The 16,611-nt window shown below is 41.0% G+C and overlaps 3 protein-coding genes across 3 annotated transcripts in view; 2 read left to right on the plus strand and 1 right to left on the minus strand.

The window, feature by feature from the left end:
* Positions 1-624: 624 nt before the first annotated feature.
* On the minus strand, positions 625-1,347 carry SMIM27 (small integral membrane protein 27). Its single transcript, XM_066367849.1, is given in 3 exon segments — positions 625-740; positions 742-840; positions 1,176-1,347. Coding segments are annotated over 3 exon segments (177 nt in total). The 5' UTR covers positions 1,221-1,347; the 3' UTR covers positions 625-707.
* On the plus strand, positions 1,011-13,911 carry TOPORS (TOP1 binding arginine/serine rich protein, E3 ubiquitin ligase). Its single transcript, XM_066367843.1, has 3 exons — positions 1,011-1,221; positions 3,162-3,356; positions 10,537-13,911. The coding sequence occupies exons 1-3, from the start codon at positions 1,219-1,221 to the stop codon at positions 13,402-13,404; spliced, it is 3,066 nt and encodes a 1,021-aa protein (XP_066223940.1). The 5' UTR covers positions 1,011-1,218; the 3' UTR covers positions 13,405-13,911.
* The window catches only part of RIGI (RNA sensor RIG-I), a 71,627-nt gene continuing 58,234 nt past the window's right edge, over positions 3,219-16,611 (plus strand). Inside the window, exon 1 of the mRNA XM_066367844.1 lies at positions 3,219-3,356. The gene's annotated coding sequence lies outside the window, so the exon portion shown is untranslated. The remainder of the gene's footprint in view (positions 3,357-16,611) is intronic.

The raw sequence follows: 16,611 nt of genomic DNA on the forward strand, positions 1-16,611 counted from the left end.
GTCACAGATTTTTTTTTTTATATACATAGTGCTTGATCTAGTAGTCTGGTGTGTAGATGTGCAACAGAATGAAATGTTGCAATAAACAGAATAGAAATTCCAGCCCTGGCTGGTAGTTCAGGTAGTTGGAACTTCGTCAGGATGCACCAGGGTTGTAGGTTCAATTCCTGGTCAGGATGAGTGCCGGAGTCAATCAGTGAATGCATAGATGGGTGAAACAACAAATTGATGTTTCTCTCTCTCAAATCAATAAAAATAAAAAGGGCCTGCTTGATTTAGTTAGAGCCTTGTCCCATATACCAAGATTGCAGGTTTGATTCCCGGTCAGAGCTCATAAAAGAAGCAACCAATGAATGCATAAATAAGTGGAACAACAAATCAATACAGTAGTTTTCTCCCACCCCCAAGTATATATGATACAGACATATAGATAGAAAAAGTAAAAACTTCAACACACTTTTAAAGGTGGTTTTCTGAGGCACTTTCAAAGAACTATTTTAGAAACTCAAGTTTCATTACATCTACTCAGGCTGTCACTTTTAGGTTACTTTGTTATGTGAGAATTTAAAAGTATTTGAAAAGTTAGCACATTAGCGGTTTATTATAAAGGACTACAAAAATACATTTGGGAACTTTGTATTATAGGTTTTACTTAAATTTAGACGTGTCAGATAAGCGAGATAAAGAAGTATTTGCATAGAATAAAATCAAGAAGAATTAAAATTTTCATTCATTCCAAAAGATTTTGTCTGGGTATTTCTTCCTTAGCTGTCGTCCAGCGGCTACTGTTGAGGCATAGATGATATATCCCCAGGAGAGGAATACGATCGCGAGGAGCAACTAAAAAAAAAGTGCAAGAGGAGAATTGAAGCAAAAAAATTCAGAGTACTTCCTCCCTGCCCCCCGCCCCCCTCCACCCCTGTTGCTATGTACGTTGCTATGGTGGAAATTAAAGTGACAAAGGAATAAATGGATTACGGGAGGCGAGTCCACCCAGCAATCCTTACGTAAACGGAAGAGCGTGTATTCCAGGAAGAGGCGGAGTCCAGATGAGGGAGTGAAATGCTTAATTCAGGAATGGGTTCTAGAGTTTCTGGGAGCTAAGGAAATACGGGGTTTCTGCCCGCGGGCCTAGGAAGTCAGCACCGTGGAGCCTCGCCAGACCCGGGACCTACCACTGAATAAATCCAATCCAGGGTGCGGCGACTCACTAGCTTCATGGTAAGGAGGCGACGGTGTTCCGCAGGAACAGGCGGAACCTGCAGGCCTTAGAGTAACCTCCGGGGCGGCGGCTGCCGGCGGCAGGGGCGGCCATCTTACATCCGGGCACGAATGCCCGCCCACTCGCTTCCGGGAGCCGCCGAGTCTCTTCCGCCCCGCGCTGGGGCGGGCTTACGGGATCCCGGGCCTTGCCCGCCTTCCAGGGAAGGGGTTGGACAAACGAGAGTGTTTTAAAACGACTTTTTTTTAAAAAAAAACAAACAAACAAAAAAAAACGATTTCTTTGTCGCTCAGATAGACGTTACCTCGTTAACTGGTACTTTCAGTTGCAATATAGTGTTAATGCAAGATAATGTAACGTCGTGTGCATTTAAAAGTTTATTTGAACAACTAATCTTTAAGTTTTACACCGCCAATCTAATGCTGGAAGAATTAACGTTTCCTATCGCATCTGGTCCCATGTCATGGATAGTCTTTCGTATGTCCGTCTTCGACGTTAACAAGAATACCACCCACTTTTATATAACAGGGACAAATCATTGTGGGAATCTCTGTTAACTGAGCCCTTCTTCAAGAAGAAATAACGTGGCACCAGTTCCTCGACATAATGTACCTGCCAGTCAACAAGTGTTTGTTGAGCGTTTATTCAGTGCTTAGAACGTTAGCGCGCATCAGATACGAAGCTGGAGGCCGGCGGTTGGGCACGCGGCCGCTCTGAGCATGTTTGGGACGCTCACATCCGAGGACAGACGGTGGAATGGGGCGATGGGTCGCTTCAAGCCCAGACGCTCTTCCTCGGAGCATCTCAGATATATAAAAAAGGGATTTGAATCCTGATTTCGGGGCATGGGTAAAGGGGAAGGCAATCTTGAGAGAAGAAAACGTTGTTTTGCGAAGATTTCAAAGCCATGTTCTCCAAGGTAATCCCTGTTGATCCCCAGACTGAAGTAGATCTCTTTCTCTGAAGACTAGGTTACGCCAGGAAAAAAAGACAGACTGTAGGACACTGGTTGGGCTCTGGCTTTCGATTCTATTCGAATCTCGGTATTGTTATTTTCTGGGAGGTAAAGTCACTTCACATCCTTGTAACTCAGTTCCTTTTTTTTTTTTTTTTACAGAGACAGTCAGAGAGAGGGATAGATAGGGACAGACAGACAGGACCGGAGAGAGATGAGAAGCATCAATCATTAGTTTTTCGTTGCGACACCTTAGTTGTTCATTGATTGCTTTCTCATATGTGCCTTGACCGTGGAGCTACAGCAGACCAAGTGACCCCTTGCTTGAGCCAGCGATCTTGGGTCCAAGCTGGTGAGCTTTGCTCAAACCAGATGAGCCCGCGCTCAAGCTGGCGATCTCAGGGTCTCGAACCTGGGTCCTATGCATCCCAGTCCGATGCTCTATCCACTGTGCCACCGCCTGGTCAGGCTTTGCTTTTTTTTTTTTTTTTTTTTTTTTTTGTATTTTTCTGAATTTGGAAACGGTCAGACAGACTCCCCCACGCGCCCGACCGGGATCCACCCGGCACGCCCACCAGAGGGCGATGCTCTGCAGCAATCAGAGCCATTCTAGCGCCTGAGGCAGAGGCCACAGAGCCATCCTCAGCGCCCAGGCCAACTTTGCTCCAATGGAGCCTCGGCTGTGGGAAGGGAAGAGAGAGACAGCCAGGAAGGAGAGGGGTAAAGGTGGAGAAGCAGATGGGCGCCTATCCTGTGTGCCCTGGCCGGGAATCGAACCCGGGACTCCCGCATGCCAGGCCAACGCGGGAGAAGTGGGGGGAAGGGCCGAGCACACTAAGCCCCGCCTCCAGCGCCGGCGCCCTTGTACTGCGCATGCGTTACGCAGGCGGGTGTTTTGTTTTGACGCGCCGGGGGCCACCGGTTAGGTTTTGCTCTTACCGCCGCCTCCACGCTACCATTGGTGATGAGCGTTTTACGTCACAGGGGTCGCAGCAGCCGCCAGGGTCTCTGCTGTCTCGCGAGGAGGGTGAAGCAGCCCCGCATCCTTCGGCTTCTGAGGGCCAGCGGAGAAGTCGCCGGGTACGCCTCCGGGGATCCTGCCGTCACCGACCTGGCTTCCTGGGCCGCCGGGAGCTTGCCCCGAGTGCCCCTGCCCGGCATTCGCCGACACTCTTTGAGGTGAGAGGGATCGGGAACAATGGGACGCGGGGGTCGGAAAGGTTGAGGGAGCTGAGAGGCCCTATGGGCCTCGGCGGGGCACGATGGTCAGAAGGCACCTGCGGCGCACCTGTGGATTTGTGCCAGTGGGCCAGGGAGGCCTGCGTGTCCAAGAAGCGCTCCCGAGGGGGCGCGAGCCTAGCGGTGTACTGGAAGACCCTGGTCTCTAGGCGGGGAAAATCCCAACGCAAAATGTTTGGGTCTGAATCGTGGCATTTCCACTGTCAGAAGTGTGACTTTGGATGGGTTCTTTAATTTTCTGAGCTTGTCTGTAAAATGGGAACAACAGTCTTTTGGTTCGTTGTGATTATGTAATGTACGCGATGCTTGTCCTAGAACCTGGCTCTTGGCAGTTCCAATCCAAGGAAGCACTATCACCATGGCTGTTGGAGCTGTCTGCACTATTGTTATACACTGTGGGTTGGGCTCACTCGCTGGTGATTCCTTCATTCAGTCAGTGTCTCTCTCCTCGTGGGCTGCAGATTCCAGCACTGGAAGGGGTCAGTACTGAGATGAGGCAAACAGTGACTTCAGGGGAAAAGTGAATAGAATTTTTGGAAGAAATTTTCAAGATTACGATAAATTAAGAAAGAGCTACCCAAGGTTTAGTTAATAGTGATGAGGGTTGGGGGGGGGGGGTTGGTTATCTGTTTTTAGTCAGTGACATGCAAAGCTATACAGTCAGGCAAAAGAAACACTTGTTTGGAATGGGTGGCTGTACTGTAGAGGGAATAGTTCTCAAGCAGTTCTTATTGCTGGAATTGGAATTAAATGTTATAGGTCAGTAGATACTGTAAGTTATATATCATCTTTTGGAATTGTTTAAATTGCAGTTCAGAGAGGTAGGGTAATTTTTTTAAGGTCAGAAGAGGTAGAACCCAGGTTATTTTAAATACTTGGGGTGTATTTCTAGTTTATCATTTGGGAACCGTTTGAACTACTTTGCCTAGATATATTAAATACAATAATTATGGTAAATATGAAAATTAGTTGTCACAGACTGTTATCTCTGGGCCTTTATAATGTTTAAGGGTGATGAAAACGACTAAAAGTAAATTTTATTTTCACATAACATAGCGAAACACTATTCAGTTCTTTCTTTTTTCTTTACAGAGACAGTCAGAGAGAGGGATAGACAGGGACAGACAGGAACGGAGAGATGAGAAGCATCAATCATTAGTTTTTCGTTGTGTGTTGCAACACCTTAGTTCATTGATTGCTTTCTCATATGTGCCTTGACCGCGGGTCTTCAGCAGACTGAGTAACCCCGTGCTGGAACCAGCGACCCTGGGTTGAAGCTGGTGAGCTTTTGCTCAAACCAGATGTGCCTGCGCTCAAGCTGGCGACCCTCGGGGGTCTCGAACCTGGGTCCTCTGCATCCCAGTCCGACGCTCTATCCACTGTGCCACCATCTGGTCAGGCACTATTCAGTTCTTTTTTTTTTCTTTTTCTTTTTTTTCAATATTCAGTTCTTAATGCTCACCAAGCACTATCCTAAGTGTTTTTGTGGAATGTATCCCTTCACACAACCACCTTTTCAGGTGTGTACTGTTACTTAAGGTTTTAAGAAATTAAATAACGTCCTTCAGATCACATAGCTGTTAAGTGGTTTTGATTCTCAGCCTTGACTCTGCATTAGAATTAACATCACTTCCTAATGTAATCAGATGGTGGTTTAATTTTATATTCAGTGGTAATTTACGGAATGCCATAGAAAGTGACTTTTATAGGAAAATTTTACAGCATTCCAATTTTGTTTATATCACTGTGCAGTTCTTTTTTGCTTGTTTTTAGATTTTATTTATTTTAGAGGATAGAGAGAGAGAGAAGGGGTGGGGAGTAGGAAGCATCAACTCCCATATGTGCCTTAACCAGCCAAGCCTGGGGTTTCGAACCAGCAACCTCAGTGTTCCAGGTCCGATGCTTTACCCACTGCACCACCACAGATCAGGCTCACTGTGCAGTTTTTAAAATGTCCAGTTTGTGGTCTAAATTGAACTCCAGCCTCCTGATTCTTCACCACTCCCCAGTTCGTTTTCCTTAGATATGTATGCTTGTTAATTACCTGAAATACCCCCAAAATGTGGAACAAAGGGTTCTTCTTATCTTACAGGCTACAGATTTGAAGATTTGGGGAAGATAAGGTTTGGCTTAATCAGTTTATCCTAAAGATGCTAAACTTTATTTCAGATTTTGGAGGCAGTTAAGGAAATGGAAGAACTGATTAATCTTCTTCCCTGGCTTGGGGGGGGGGGGGGAGTGAATTTGAAGTCCTAATTCTAGAGAGCACAAGTGTAGAGAAACCTTACCCTCAGGTCCACCTTTGCTACCTCAACCTAGAACCCCTCCCACAAAATCTTAAACTGTCTCTAGCCATCCCTGTTTTATGCCTTAATTTGTATTTTTTTAGACAGCTTTGTTGAGCTATAATTTACATTTCATCCATAAAGTTTGCCTGTTAGATATATATAATCTAGTAGTTTTTAGTATATTTGCAGAGTGCAACTATGATCAGATTGAACATTTTCATCATCTCAGAAAGGAATTTTGTAATCCTTCTCCTGACCCGCAGCAACCACCAATCTACAGGTATGGGCAAAAGTAGGCTTACAGTTGTGAGTACATGAAAGGCAGAGTTAATTATTGTATTATTTTCCATAAGAACAACTGTTAACCTACCTTTGCCTAACCCTGTACTTTCCATCTACAGATTTGCCTATTCTGGACATTTCATATAAATGGTATCATACAATATGTGGTCTTTATGACTCATTTTGGTTTTTTATTTAGCGTAATTAAAAGGTTCAGCCATGTTGTAGCATCAGTACTTCATATTTGTTGCCAAATATTCCATTATATCAGTGGTTCTCAACCTTTCTAATGCCGTGACCACGCAATAAAGTTCCTCATGTTGCGGTGACCCCAAACCAAAAAATAATTTTGGTGGCTACTTATATGATTAGGAATGTAAATACCTGATATGCATTATGTATTCTCATTGCTTTAGGCGACCCCTGTGTTCGACCCCCGCTGGGGTCGCGACCCACAGGTTGAGAACCGCTGTATTATACGGATATGCTACATTTTATTTATCTTCCCCAGTTGATAGAAATTTTGGGTTATTTTCACTTTTGAGCCTTTATGACAAATGCCGCTATAAATATTCAGTTACAAGTTTTTGTATGGACATATGTTTTCCTTTCTCTTGAATAGATGGGTGGGGAATTACTGGTTCATATGCTGATTATACTTCATTTATATCTTAGCAAATATGTTAATTTTGGTACTATTGAGTCACTGTTTTTGAAGAAGTAAATTCCTTATTTGATGATCTACATTCATTGTCATTGATGTTTTGGTTGAATGCCATTCTTTGTAGCTAAAGTTATTCCTGTGTAGAAATGCACAACAATTTGTTCTGTTACCTACTATGAATGCCATTACTGGATATTCTTTAGACTTGTGCTGTCAGTGTAGTTAACAGGCTTATAAAACCAGGGAAGACTAAGATATCATTAAAAAATATTTTTTAAATGCTTAGTTGAGGTTTTGTTTTATTTGATTCAACTTTACTATCTAATAACTTATTTAATAAATTTCACTGTGGGTTATAATTTTTGTGTGCACTGGGAATGGTTAATAAACAAATTCTTTATTTCAAAGAGAAACATCTATTTGTTGTTCCGCTTATTTAAGCATTCATTGGTTACCTTTTTAAGTGAAGGGGGAGAGCAAGTGAGCAAACTAGGGCAGACAGGAAGGAAGAGAGATGAGAAGCATCAACTCATAGTTGCATCACCTTAATTGTTTATTGATTGCTTTCTCATTTGTGCCTTGAGGGGGGGGGGGCTTCCAGCTGAGTTGTGACTCTTTGCTCAAGCTAGTGACCTTGGCTTCAAGCCAACGACTTCAGGGTTTCAAACCTGGGCCCTCAGCCTCCCAGGTCGACTCTCTGTCCACTGTGGCACCTCCTGGTTAGGCTCAATGGTTGATTTTTGTAAGTGCCCTGATGGGGGATTGAGCCTGTATCCTTGGCATATTGTAATGTTGCTCTAGCCAACTGAACTACCCAGCCAAGGCTTCACTTTTTAAATTCTGATAATCCCTTTATTATAGCAGGGCAAACCCAGAGTTAAATGTGGATTTTTCTAGTTTACAGAGTTAGTTTTAGGTGACACCTTGTCTTCAGTCCAGGTCTCCTGATGGCCTCACTAGTTTCTCCCCACTCTTTACTCCTTACCCTAACATATGCTCACTGTCTCTTTTCCTAAAGGTTTTATAAGATTTTTTTCCTCCATTGATTTTGAGGAGAGATGAATCAACTCGTTCCACTTAGTTCCATTTAGTTGTGCATTCATAGGTTGCTTCTCTTAAGTTCCCTGACCGGGAAATGAACCCAGGAACTTGGCACACTGGGAGGATGCTCTGACTTGCTGAGCTACCTGGCTAAGGCTCCTAAAGGTTTTTATTGTATTTTTCCAGAGTAGAAGAATAAAAAATATTAGAAGTAGGAGGAAATTTATGCAACAGTAAGGTTTCATAGTTTAAATATGTTAACAGAAAAGCAATTGGTGTTCTATACTTAGAATTCTTTTCTATTTAAGGACAGTGATGATTTTTGCATTTCCACTATAGGAAATAGAAGACCAAATTAAGTTATGCATCTGAAGATTTGAGATGCCCTGTGAGCAAGTTTAATTTGAAATCTATGATGAAATACTTATTTCACAATCTCAGATCTTCTTTATTGCGGGGTTTGTTTTTGTAGAGCTGGGTATGCCAATGAGTCTGTTGTTTAGAAAATTAGAGTTCTGTTATTTAACTAACTTGACAGTAGTTGACTAGTGATGGGACTTCCTGTGATAGAGGAAGTAAAGAAAGATGGATAATGGGCCCAGGAAACCATAGAGAAGAAACTAATACTTAATATATATGAAATGATTGGTGTAAAATGCAGCTAAAGAGGGATTTTATAAGATAAGGCTAAAATGTAATGCAAACTAGATTTCATCTCTGGCAAGTTCATTTTATAAGTTATGGGAAACAAACTGATAAATTAAAAGAAAATAAAAATGATTAAGATTCTAGTGATCCTTGTGGGAAAAGATAATAAGGGAAATGGATTGAATGCATAGTTCAGGATACTTAATGGATGACTTTCAATTAAGTAAAAAGGCTAAGAAAAACTTCTTAAGGGGGCTGAAAGGAATCAGTGATAATGTGTAGTAGCAAAAGTAACAATGGTGTAGTAATAATAGCAGCTAACATTTAGTGAGCATTTGCTATGGGCTGTGCACTTCCCTAGAGTTCACATTTAGTATTCATTTAATTTTCACTAAAAATCTTTTTTGTGTGTGAAATAATCTTTCTTTAAAAACCATAGAATTGGTTTAAACAGGTGAACTTGCTGCTATGCAGATTCAATAATTCTTTTTTTCACTCAAATATTGTTGACATACCGTATTATATTAATTTCACATATACACGATAGTGATTTGGCTTTAATATACCTATGATGTGCTCACCATTGGCAGTCTAGTAACAACCTGTCACCATACAAAGTTGTAGGCAGTCCCTGTATTATGAATACTAAGTGTTTATATGCACAGAAAGGTAAAAGTAAATATGTTAAGATAAACATTTAAGTTGCATTCAATGGGCAAATGTACCTGTTTCAATTTACATACAAATTCAACTTAAGAATAAGCCTATAGAACCTATCTCATTTGTAACCTGGGGACTGTCTGTATTACTAAATCTATTTTTAAAAGTATATCTACAACAATTACCACAAATAAATTAGTAGTCTATTGTTTGGGGCATATGTATGAAAGATATAAAAGCATACATAGAAATAACACCACCTGACACCCAGGTCCTAAACCCCAGGGTTGCTGGCTTGAGCATGTGATCATAGACTTGTGGCCTAAGGTTGCTAAATTGAGCAAGGGGTCATTGTTTCAGCTGGTGTGCCCCCCCCCCCCCCATCAGGGCTCATATGAGAAAGCAGTCAGTGAACACTAAAGTGCTGCAACAACTTGATGCTTCTCTCTCTCTCTCTTCCTGTCTGTCCCTGCCTGTTGTCCCGGGCACTGCCACACTCCCACCTCCACCCCCACCTCCACCCCACCCCCGCTTTAAAGAAAAAGAAATAACACTAATTCAGGTTTTGTTTGTTTTGTTTTCTAAAGAGGGATTGGAGGGTAAGATAAAGGACATTTTTTAAAATCTGGAATAACCATGAGATAATGTAAAATCTGAGGGCTGGATACATGGATACTTGGAATATTTTCTTTTGTACTTTTTTTGTATATTTCAAATATTTCTGTATTATTTTTTAAAATAATCATAGAATGTTATGTAATATTTGGGAGCTTACTATGTACCAGGCATCTTTTCTTTTTTTTTTTTTTTAGTTGTTTTTTTTTTTTTTTTTTTTTTTTTTTTTCTGAAGCTGGAAACAGGGAGAGACAGTCAGACAGACTCCCGCATGCGCCCGACCGGATCCACCTGGCACGCCCACCATGGGGCGACGCTCTGCCCACCAGGGGGCGATGCTCTGCCCCTCCGGGGCGTCGCCATGTTGCGACCAGAGCCACTCTAGCGCCTGGGGCAGAGGCCACAGAGCCATCCCCAGCGCCCGGGCCATGTTTGCTCCAATGGAGCCTTGGCTGCGGGAGGGGAAGAGAGAGACAGAGAGGAAAGCGCGGCGGAGGGGTGGAGAAGCAAATGGGCGCTTCTCCTGTGTGCCCTGGCCGGGAATCGAACCCTGGTCCTCCGCACGCTAGGCCGACGCTCTACCTCTGAGCCAACCGGCCAGGGCTCCAGGCATCTTTTCTTAGATCTTTTTACATCTTCACAAACCCTGTGAGGCAGTGATCTACAGATGAAATTAAAGCGTCGAGATGGTAACTTGTGCCCAGTCACACTGCTAGTATGGAACCAGGATTCAGACCCAGGACATTTGTTTTTCTAGCTTATGCTTAAGTACCATGTTACTAGGTGACACTGCCCCTTACTATTACAGAGATAATGGAACTATTTTCACCAAAGTATATTTTAAAGTCATTATTTGCATTTTTTCTTGGTTTAGTTATTTCTCTTTTACCAAGTTACTGATGTAAATTTTTCCCTTTTACAGGTAATGGCATCAGCAGCTAAGGAATTTAAAATGGACAACTTTTCGCCAAAAGCTGGCACTAGCAAATTGCAGCAGACAGTGCCAGCTGATGCATCTCCTGATTCTAAGTGTCCTATTTGCTTGGATAGATTTGATAATGTGTCGTACTTAGACCGCTGTTTACATAAGTTCTGTTTTCGCTGTGTACAGGAGTGGTCCAAAAACAAAGCTGAATGTCCTCTGTGTAAACAACCCTTTGATTCTATTTTCCATTCTGTAAGGGCAGAAGATGATTTCAAGGAGTACACCCTAAGGCCGCCTCCATATCATCGAGACCGAAGTGTTCTTGTTTATTCATCCAATCCTGCCATGAATAGAAGAACAACAACTCCACCAGATAGTGGTGTGCTCTTTGAAGGATTAGGTATTTCAACAAGACCCAGAGATAGTGAAATTCCTCAATTTATGAGACATATTTCAAGGAGGCAAGCTACTACTACAGATGAAAGATCTTTGCGGAAAATTCAAGAACAGGACATTATAAATTTTAGGCGAACTCTCTATCGAGCTGGTGCTCGCGTTAGAAATATTGAAGATGGTGGTCGCTACAGGGATATTTCAGCTGAATTTTTTCGTAGAAATCCAGCTTGTCTTCACAGATTAGTCCCCTGGTTAAAGCGTGAACTTACGGTTCTTTTTGGAGCTCATGGATCTTTAGTGAATATAGTACAGCACATCATCATGAGTAATGTTACTCGCTATGACTTGGAGAGTCAGGCATTTGTGTCCGATTTGAGGCCATTTTTACTTAATCGGACTGAGCATTTTATACACGAATTTATCAGTTTTGCTCGATCTCCTTTTAACATGGCAGCCTTTGATCAACATGCTAATTATGATTGTCCTGCTCCTTCCTATGAAGAAGGTAGCCATTCTGATTCTTCAGTCATAACAATATCTCCAGATGAAGCTGAAACCCAAGAGCTGGATATTAATGTAGCCACTGTTAGTCGGGCACCATGGGATGATGAAACTCCAGGACCATCTTACTCAAGCTCAGAGCAGGTACGTGCTGTCATGTCTTCCCTTTTAAATTCTTCTGATAGTTCTGATGAAGAACTTGTAACAGGAAGAGCCACGCCTCAGATACAAGAAGTACAAACCAATGAGGACCTAAATAATGACAGTGATTCTTCTTCATCTAATTGTGTCATTGTTGGGTTTGTTAAGCCACTAGCTGAGAGGACCCCAGAACTTGTTGAATTGTCCTCGGATTCTGAGGACTTAGGCTCTTATGAGAAAATGGAGACCATAAAGACGCAAGAGCAAGAGCAGTCTTACAGTTCTGGTGATAGTGATGTCAGTAGATGTTCATCTCCACACTCTGTACTTGGAAAGGATGAGCAAATAAATAAAGATCATTGTGATTCTGGTACAGGAATCAAATCAAAGAAGGAAGAGAAACAATCTACATTATTATCCTCTCCCAGACACCTGAGCTCATCAGTCAGAGGAGACAGAGCATATTCCCCATATAACCGCAGACACAGAAGGAGGGGAAGATCGAGAAGTTCAGATTCATGTTCCCAGAGTAGAAGTGGGCATGATCAGAAGAATCGTAGAAAGCATCATGGGAAGAAAAGGATGAAAAGAAAGCGATCCAGAAGCAGGGAGAGTAGTAGACCTAGAAGTAGACGAGATAAAAATAGATCAAGAACTAGAGATAGTAGCTGGTCGAGAAGAAGCCAGACTCTGTCTCTAAGTAGTGAAAGCACAAGCAGATCAAGGTCTCATAGCAGTGATCATGGTAAAAGATCACGGAGCAGAACTAGAGATCATTATTATTTAAAAAATAACTATGGAAGCAAATATAAATGGGAATATACTTACTATAGTAGAAATAAGGATAGGGATGGCTATGAATCATCTTACAGGAGGAGGACTCTGTCTAGAGCTCATTATTCCAGACAATCTTCAAGTCCAGAATTTAGAATTCAGTCTTTTTCTGAAAGAACCAATGCTAGGAAAAAAAATAATCACAGTGAAAGGAAATATTACTACTATGAAAGGCACAGATCAAGGAGCCTATCCAGTAATAGATCAAAGACTGCATCTACAGGGCCTGACCGTGTAAGAAATGAAAAGCCTGGAGGGAAGCGAAAATACAAAACACGGCACTTGGAGGGTACTAACGAAGTGGCTCAACCATCTCGTGAATTTACTACTAAAGTAAAAGAAAGTCATTGTCAAAAATCTTCATCAAAATTGGATGGAAATTACAAAAATGAGAGTGACAGTTTTTCAGATAGCAGATCATCAGACAGAGAGACAAAACACAAGAAGAGGAAAAGGAGGACTCGGAGCCTAAGTGTAGAGATAGTTTATGAAGGGAAAGCTACTGATACAACTAGACATCATAAAAAGAAAAAGAAGAAACATAAGAAGAAGCATAAGAAACACCATGGAGATAGCGCTTCACGTTCCCCTGTTGTGATTACCATTGAGAGTGATAGTGATAAGGATTCTGAAGTAAAGGAGGATACAGAACATGGCAATAGTGGTCCTCAGGACCCTCTACAGAGTGAGTTTTTGGCTCCTTTGGAAACATTTGAAACTGAAGATATAGTTACAATAGAAGATGAAGTTGGTGTTCTGGACAAAGGATGTGATATTACCACACATAACTTAAATAATGCCAACAAAACTGTAGATAATATTCCACTCCATCCAGCTTCTGTTGAACAAACTCTTGATGTTAGAGAAGAGAGCACCTTTGCAGCTGATTTGGAGAACCAGCCCAGTAATGTCTCTATTCAAACTGAGCCAGCAATGCAGTTGTCTCCACGGACATCATTAATGTCAGTGTCGCTTGGTAGAGACTATGACTAATCTTAAAACTGCCAAAGCATCTCACTAAGAATTCTGATGGTAGAAAAAGAAAGAACAGTATCTTCTACTGCAGTTTATTTAAAGGTGGCTTTTGGTGAAAACACTTTTCCTCAAAAATATTTTGTGACTTTCTGTGTGTGTGTTAAAAATTTGTAAAAATTTATTCAAAAACTAAGTTACGCCCTAAGAAATATGCACTTTTAAGTGAAGAAATGTTATTGCTAGCAGTTTATTTAAGACTTGGGATTCTTTTTAAGTAAAAAATATATAATTTTAGAAGTTATTTCATAAAGCCATATGGTATTGACATTTTTAAAGTAGTTAATGAGTATTTTTCAATTTTTTTTTGAGATTCTGAAAATGTTATAAACTAGGGAAATCTGTTTAGATGGTCTTTATTTTTCTTCTTAAAAATTTGTATGATTCAAAACCATTACTTCAGGTTAAATTGAGGCATTTTAATCTGCACAGTTTATCTTCTGCCAAAATAAAAGTTTATTTCCTTTATATACTTGTTTATCTGATTTACCAGTAAAAAAATGTATAATCAACAAAAGAAAAAATAAAACAGTCATGCTTTAAAACAAGAATCCAGAAATTTTCGTATGCAGTATTGATATAATTTTATGTTAAATTATTTTAGTGAAAATAATTAAGGATATACTCATGGCATAAATACTGGATTTCAGGTGAGCTGCATTTCAGTTTTAATGATTAGTTCTTTAATCTAATTACAGAGTATTATTTGCTTCCTATCTTCAGAAAAATGAAGTTATACAGCATTTTGCTTACTAAAAACAAATGAAAAACCATTGCCAGACCTTAGATTGGTAGTTCTTTTACACAGAATGGGTGTTTATGCTTTATTCTGTTGTAGAGATTTAAAAAATTGCTTTACATCTATAGCCTGATGTAGGATTGCCAGTGAACAGCAAAACTTGTATTAAATCTAAATTTAACCTTCAATTTGCTTTGCTACCATATTCATTCATTGTTAACAGAAATGGAATGCCTGCTGTGTATTGATTGGGTTGTGTGTTAGGTATTCAGGGATTTAGTGATAGAACAAAACATATGCTCCCTGCCTTCCTGGGTATGTGTGTGTGTGTGTATATAGATTATATATCTATATATAACATTTCACATATATAACAGGTTTTCTGTAGAGAAAGTGTAATTTACAATAAAAAGCATTCAATGGGGATTAATCTCAGAAGTGATGGTTTAATTGAAATCCAGAAAACAAGTAGATGTCGAGTTGCAGTTAGCAAAGGAAAAGATGTGCCAGGATCCAAAAGCAGAAGGGAAACCTCACATACTCCCAGAAATAAAGGAAGGCAGGGTTGGGCAAAGGACAAAGACTGGGGGCCAAGCTTTGTAGGCCATGTTCAGAGTTTGTTTATCCTAAAGGTAACTGGTTTAAAATGACAAGAATCTAAACTTGATGTTGACAATTTTTAGTACATTCAGAGGTAGACAAATTGTGAGACTAGTCCAGTGGTGGTCAACATGGTCCCTACCGCCCACTAGTGGGCATTCCAGCTTTCATGGTGGGCAGTAGCGGAGCAACCAAAGTATAAATAAAAAGATTTAACTATAGTAAGTTCTATAAAGATTTATTCTGCCAAACTTAGTGAAAATGCGACATAAAGTACTTGCTAAGTAATTATTATTATATGCTTTAACTTGCTGTAACTCTGCTTTATAAATTTTATAAAGTAAAGTTACTTCCCTACTTTATAAATCACCATTACTGTGGAACCGGTGGGCGGTTAGAAAATTTTACTACTAACAGAGATACAAAAGTGGGCGGTAGGTATAAAATGGTTGACTACCCCTGGACTAGTTGATCAAGGAATATACTTTGAAATTATGAAATGACTCTAGTTTTTCTTAAGTATGACAAACTGAATTGTTGTTTTATTCCACATCCTGATTTTACATGTTTTTAGTTAAACATTTACTGAAACACCATCTTAATACATGGTATTATCACACCATCTTCTAGTATTTCTGTGTCTATCCCATCATACATACAGTTTCCCTGATCTCTCACATGCACTACCATGGTAGGTCTGTTGCTGTACACGTACCCCTTTGCTTCTATGCATTCTCTTTATTGACTGATTGATTTTTACAGAAAGAAATATTGATTTCCCCCCCACACTTATTTATGCATTTATTAGTTGATTCTTGTATGTGCCCTGAATGGGGATCAAACTCACAACCTTGGCATGTTGGGACTATACTCTACCCACCTGAGCTACCCGGCCAGTACTATCCATTGTTGATGTAGCACTTAAAAGATGTTTAAAAAAAAATAAATTTAATTTTATTTCCCTTCTGAAAATCCTTTAATAATTTCCTCTTATTAAAATATTTATTACGGCCCTGGCTGGTTGGCTCAGCGGTAGAGCATCGGCCTGGCGTGTGGGGGACCCGGGTTCGATTCCCGGCCAGGGCACATAGGAGAAGCGCCCATTTGCTTCTCCACCCCCCCCCTCCTTCCTCTCTGTCTCTCTCTTCCCCTCCCGCAGCCAAGGCTCCATTGGAGCAAAGATGGCCCGGGCGCTGGGGATGGCTCCTTGGCCTCTGCTCCAGGCGCTAGAGTGGCTCTGGTCACGGCAGAGCGATGCCCCGGAGGGGCAGAGCATCGGCCCTGGTGGGCATGCCGGGTGGATCCCTGTAGGGCGCATGCAGGAGTCTGTCTGTCTCTTTCCGTTTCCAGCTTCAGAAAAATACAATATATATATATATATATATATATATATATTTATTTATTTATTACACGTGATACAATCCAATATATGGCTTACAAATCTGCCTAATCAGTTTCCATGTTTAGCTTTTCTGTCACCTAATTTTTGCTCTGGCCACACTAGCCTGCTTCAGGTTTATGGAGGTGCTGTTCCCTTCTAATTCTCAGCCTTTGTACATGGTCTTTTTCTTCTGGGAACTCAGTTCCTTTCTGGTAAAACTAGGTTTCTGTTAAAGTGTGCTCCTCCCCAATATTCTCTTCATTACGTGGTGTCTTAACCCTAGACTCCTACAGAGTAGGTATCACAAATTCTAATTGACTACTAAATGTCTTATCATCTTAAAAGTTCTTTGGAAATTACGTGTATGTGTACTGCTATATTCCTTTTCTATTTTCTTTCACATGTGGAAGAGCTTAAAGCACTTAGTGAATGAATAAGTAGGTTCTAG

This window comes from Saccopteryx leptura, chromosome 2, assembly GCF_036850995.1.
Source record: "Saccopteryx leptura isolate mSacLep1 chromosome 2, mSacLep1_pri_phased_curated, whole genome shotgun sequence".
Taxonomy (NCBI): domain Eukaryota; kingdom Metazoa; phylum Chordata; class Mammalia; order Chiroptera; family Emballonuridae; genus Saccopteryx; species Saccopteryx leptura.